Source organism: Myotis lucifugus, unplaced genomic scaffold (assembly GCF_000147115.1).
Source record: "Myotis lucifugus unplaced genomic scaffold, Myoluc2.0 scaffold_48, whole genome shotgun sequence".
NCBI classification, from domain to species: domain Eukaryota; kingdom Metazoa; phylum Chordata; class Mammalia; order Chiroptera; family Vespertilionidae; genus Myotis; species Myotis lucifugus.
The window spans coordinates 5,327,870-5,333,392 of NW_005871096.1; the positions used below are offsets into that span (position 1 = coordinate 5,327,870).

The 5,523-nt window shown below is 38.0% G+C and overlaps 1 protein-coding gene across 1 annotated transcript in view; it reads right to left on the reverse strand.

The window, feature by feature from the left end:
• WDR19 (WD repeat domain 19) overlaps nucleotides 1-5,523 on the reverse strand; it is a 70,253-nt gene that overhangs the window by 24,884 nt on the left and 39,846 nt on the right. Inside the window, 4 exon segments of the mRNA XM_023753652.1 lie at nucleotides 155-304; nucleotides 306-332; nucleotides 335-358; nucleotides 2,887-2,944. Coding sequence (XP_023609420.1) covers nucleotides 155-304; nucleotides 306-332; nucleotides 335-358; nucleotides 2,887-2,944 — 259 coding nt within the window.

A 5,523-nucleotide genomic window follows, 5' to 3' on the forward strand; every position in this document is an offset into this window, starting at 1 on the left:
CAAAAAAAAAAACACCAAAAGAAACCAAGCACAACAAACTAATGGGGGGGGGGGGGAGGAAGAGGGGGGAGCTATAGAAAGGGCGGGGGCAGCAGGTGGGAGACCTACAGGAGGGGTGGCAGCGACCTACTGGCACACCCGATTTGTGCGCAGGGCTACTAGTTATGTATGAGATTCACATGAATCTGTAAGCACAGAAGAGCAAACCTTTCATATTCTCCAGGGATGGCCCCGCAGTCTCTCTTAAGGGACCCCTGCTGGGATGCTTGAGGGCTTGGTTTAACCCCCTCGCCCGTATGTCTCCCCATTCTTATGGACATCTGGGCCACTCCCAGCCCAGACACAACTCATCATGTTCCTGTAATTAAAAGACAAGTAACTAACAAATCAGATCCTAACTTAAAATGCTGTATTTTAGGCAAAGGATGAATTTAAATCTAAAATGAGCCCAAAGTTACAGTTAACTTTCATTAACCTTTCAGGATTATCTCGAGATTTGGGGGGAATTTTTTTTTTCTTAAGACGTCTACATCTTTTGTGCATAAGACCAAATTTTTATTGCCCTTCGTCCTAATACCTTTGCATCTCTCTGTATGTCTTCTTGCTGTTAAATTTTATGTCAGAAGAAATGTACTGGATATGTAAGCATATATGCTATGGATAAAATTAAGAGGAAACCCATTTATCAAATTGAAGATTTCTCTACTAGGCATGATTAAACATAAAAACTTTATTTAAAGTTGGTTACTTTATTGAAGATAACTAAATAATTTTTCAAGTAACTAATCTGAACTAGTAAAATGTAATGTCCGATTTCATTTTATATAAATCAGCGTGTCCAGTAGAATGTTCTGTGATGATGTCTGCCTTATAACAGCCACAAGTGGCTATTGAGCACTTAAAAAACGGCTAGTGTGACAGAGAAACTGAATGTTAAATTTTATTTAATTTAAAATAACTGCCCTAACCGGTTTGGCTCAGTGGATAGAGCGTCAGCCTGCGAACTCAAGGGTCCCAGGTTCGATTCCGGTCAAGGGCATGTACCTTGGTTGCGGGCACATCCCCAGTAGGGAGTGTGCAGGAGGCAGCTGATTGATGTTTCTCTCTCATCGATGTTTCTAATTCTCTATCCCTCTCCCTTCGTCTCTGTAAAAAATCAATAAAATATATTTTAAAAAAATAAAATAAAATAACTTAAATAGCCACATGTGGCTAGAGGTGACTATTTGATAACAGAAATAAAGAATGCACTAGATAGATGTAGCCTAAATATCAAAAAGAAAATATCAAAAAGCCAAGAGACCAATGAGCCAAGGATATGATTGGACAATTCATAAAAAATACAATTGGCCAATAAAAAAAGCTCAACTTCACTAATAATCAAATGCATAAAATAAAGTGAAACACTTTTTCTTGCTGATCAAATTGGCAGAGATAAAAACAATTGATAACATTCATTGTGTTAAGAATGTGGGGGGAAATGGACACTTTCATGCATGATGATAGCCGTATGAATTATTGCCATTTCCTTTAGCAGTACCAAAATTAAAGCATACATTTATGACCTAGAAATCTCACCTGTAAGAATATATCCTTCAGAAATATCATCTTAGGTAGCTAAAGATACATGTACTAGGTAGAATATTCATTACGGTGTTTTTGATAGAAACAGAAACAAAAACAACTATAATTCAATAAGGGCATAGATGAAAAAACCATGGCACAGTATTCCCCTCTTATCCACGGTTGTTAGTTATTGTTGTTAATCTCTTATTGTGCCTAATTTATAAACTTTATCATAGGTATATGTGGAGAGGAAAAAACATAGTATATTTAGGGTTTGGTATGATCTATGGTTTCAGACTTCCACTGGGGGTCTTGGAACGTATCCCCCACAGATAAAAGGGGATTACTGTCCCTCCAAACAATGGAATTGCTCTAAAATGAAAACAAAATCAGGGCTAGAAGAGGTCAATGGAGGTGGGGGAGGGGACACATATAAACTTTCAAAGTTTAAAAAACACACACAATTATATGCATTGACTTGGAAAGACCATGAAGACAGCAAAATGCTGCTTTGTCATGGAATCAATTCTCAGTTGATCTTTGCTTAGTGAATGGAAATGATTTCATTTTCAGTAAGAACCCATATTACATATATATTTCTATGCTGAGAAGAGAGTCTGCTTGGACCTATTATGAAATCATTAATAGTGGTTACCATGAAGGGACGTGGATGGAGGAGAGAATGTTGGACTCTCACTTTTCATGTTTACATATTTTGGTGACTTTTTAAAACGGACTCTAATAAAATTATATTACTTTTATAATAAAAATGCTAGATATAAAATAAAAAAATGTCCATCTTTATAAGACATTACCTAACTTAAAATCAATTTTTATTGCAAAATTTTGAGCTAAAATTGTGGGGTGGGAGGATGGGTCGGAGTAGGGGGTAAAGTTCATGCTTAGCAGGTTCATCATAAAAGACCAAGCCTGAGAGATGGAACGGCAGAGCTTTTGTGGCCTGAGAATTCACTTTCAAAGTAGTTATTGAAAGTTTTTAAGACTAAAAGGAAAAGCCTTATGAAAATCATAGCCTGTAAGTGGGAAGGGATACAAATCTTACTCCCAACCTTAATAAGGAGCTCATGTTGAGAATGCAATGAAAAACATCTTTATCAAACCACTAAAAATATTGTCATCTTCAGTTTGTAAAAGTTTAAAATGATCTATATACCCTTGCAAAATTGTTAATAAACTGAGAAAAGGCTTACCTGCTAAGTATTGAATAAATACAATGCAAATAAGATCATGATATATTTAAATTAAATTAATAACAAGCCCAAAGATAATTATGTATATCTTATCTTTATTCAATATTACCTTATTTTCACCTGTTATTCCTTTCTCATAATGAGCCAAAGCATTTACATAATCACCCCTGAAAGAAAAATCAGAGTGGATTTTAATACATATTTAAGTGTCTTATTTACATGTATGAGATTTAGAAGTTAATCTTTGTCATTGAGTGGTTTCAGCTCACAACAGACGTGATACACAACAATACACTAGCATTCTTCCAAGCGCAGTGCGTTATTATGTTGCTACTTTAAAAACAACTGTTTAACTGGATTATGCTGGACTGTAAAGTACTAACTGTCTAGCATTCTAGGCGTCTTTGAGATCTACGTAAAATCTTATGGGCCACTTTTGGTTAATTATCTCCTTCGGTACAGGTACAGTAAATGACAATCATGTGACCACAAAAATCAATGTTTTCCCCCCAAACACCCAATATTTTTAAGTACAATATGTACTGAGAAAATCTGAGTAGAAACGGAACAAAACACTGGATTATAGTATTGAGGGCACTGGTTCTTTCTGATAAAAAGTAATATTCAAAATATAAATGATATTACTCCCTAATCCCACGACTGATGCTAACACGGACCTGTAGACCCGGAGGAACATAAATGACCTGCATTCATTTTTATTATTTGGGACAGAATGGACAGTGATTTTTTGAGGTCCATTTGGAGACCCACCTTCTAAGAAAACATCTCCTCCAGAATAAATTAATCGGCTCTGAAGATCGTGTTATTTGAGATCCACCTGAGTTCCACCCCGTCAGCTTAGGCAGGTCATTCAACCTCTCTAAGCCTCACTCAGTCTCCTCATCTGTTGGTGGATGAGGAATTTTTTTTTTTTAAGATAAGCTGTTCTGCTGATTGAGAACTTCGTTTTGGACACAAAGCCAGAAATGTTACTAAGTGGAAATTTCTAATATTTGGACCCAATTATGTCACAACACAGCTAGGAATGTCTCCTGACAATAGGAACAACAGATCCTCCCTTCAGGAGCCTGAGGCTTTCCCTGGGCAAGCCCAATTAGGAGATGCTAAATCGAGATTTTTAGCCGGCTGGTCTGGCTCAGTGGTTGAGTGGCGACTCATGAACCAGTAGGTCATGGTTCGAGTCCCAGTCAAGGCACATGCCTGGGATGTACGCTCGATCCCCAGTAGGGGGCGTGCAGGAGGCAGCCGGTCAATGATTCATCATTGATTTTTTTCTATCTCTCTCCATCTCCCTTCCTCTCTGAAATCAATAAAAATATATTTTAAAAAATATATTTGGAACTCTCACTTTATTTTCAGGTTATTTTAGCTCACTCACTTTATTATTTTATTACGGAACTCTCTTATGGATCTAGCTCATGAGTCTAATCCTACACTAGAAAGCTAAATGCCTCCCACAGCTGGCAGACTGGTCCTGCTTTGACCTAATCAAGGTCTTGGATTAGAAGCAAACTGTTGGAACTGAGCATAGACCTAGGCCTTAGGTGTCAAAATCGGAAGCTGGAGGCTCCTGGGATATTTGATGATGACGAGATAGACCTAATTTACTATTGTTATCACAAAGGAACTTTCCTGACCAGCTGGGGACCAGCATACAAGTAGCAGTGAAAGTTTTGGGAATTGGTGGCTTCATGGTCAAATATTGAGCAGAAAGGGTTAAAATATACCAACAACAAAGCACAGGCTTCCACTTGACTCAGCTCATCTGACTGCAGTGAGACAACGTGAGAGTTTGCTACAAAAGCTTTGATTCCCCTGAAGGAGAACATCCACGTCTTCGGACGGTCTGAGGGCCTACTGGGTGTTTGTGCTCTGCCAGGACACGGTGAGCCACCAATGTGGCCCCTTTCTCTTCAGCACAGAAGCTTTGTACTCCAAGACCCATCACCCTCAGGAGAGAGATGGAGGGCCAGGGCCCTGGGGCCTGTCCCTGTCTTATGCACTAGAATTCCAATTTGTCCTTTTTAATAAATGAGTTTACTTTGTAAGGGGCAGAGATGGGGCAAATTTAAATCCCCGTTAATTAAGAAGAAATATAGTCTCCAAAAAGTTTTTTATTTGCAAAATTTAAAATAAGGACTCTTGGTTAGAAATGAAACAGTACTTTTTGATGAGAATTATTTCTACAATTATAATCTGTGTGTCAATATTCTCAATGAATCCAAAGTCTATATGAAAATAAAATTATATAAAAACTTTTAAAAATAAAATGTTAGAAGCATATTTCCTTTGTTCAAAGAATAATATTTTGCCACACTTATTATTTTTGAAATTGAAATGTATCATAAAAATGTTAGAAAAGCCCTAGCTGGTTTGGCTCAGTGGATAGAGCAGCCGTGGGCAAACTACGGCCTGCAGGCCAGATCCGGCCCGTTTGAAATGAATAAAACTAAAAAAAAAAAAAAAAGACCGTACCCTTTTATGTAATGATGTTTACTTTGAATTTATATTAGTTCACACAAACACTCCATCCATGCTTTTGTTCCGGCCCTCTGGTCCAGTTTAAGAACCCATTGTGGCCCTCGAGTCAAAAAGTTTGCCCACCCCTGGGATAGAGCATCAGCCTGTGGACAGAAGGGTCCTGGGTTCTATTCCAGTCAAGGGGACGTAGCTCAATTGCAAGCTTGGTCCCCAGTATGGGGCATGCAGGTGGCAGCCGATCGAT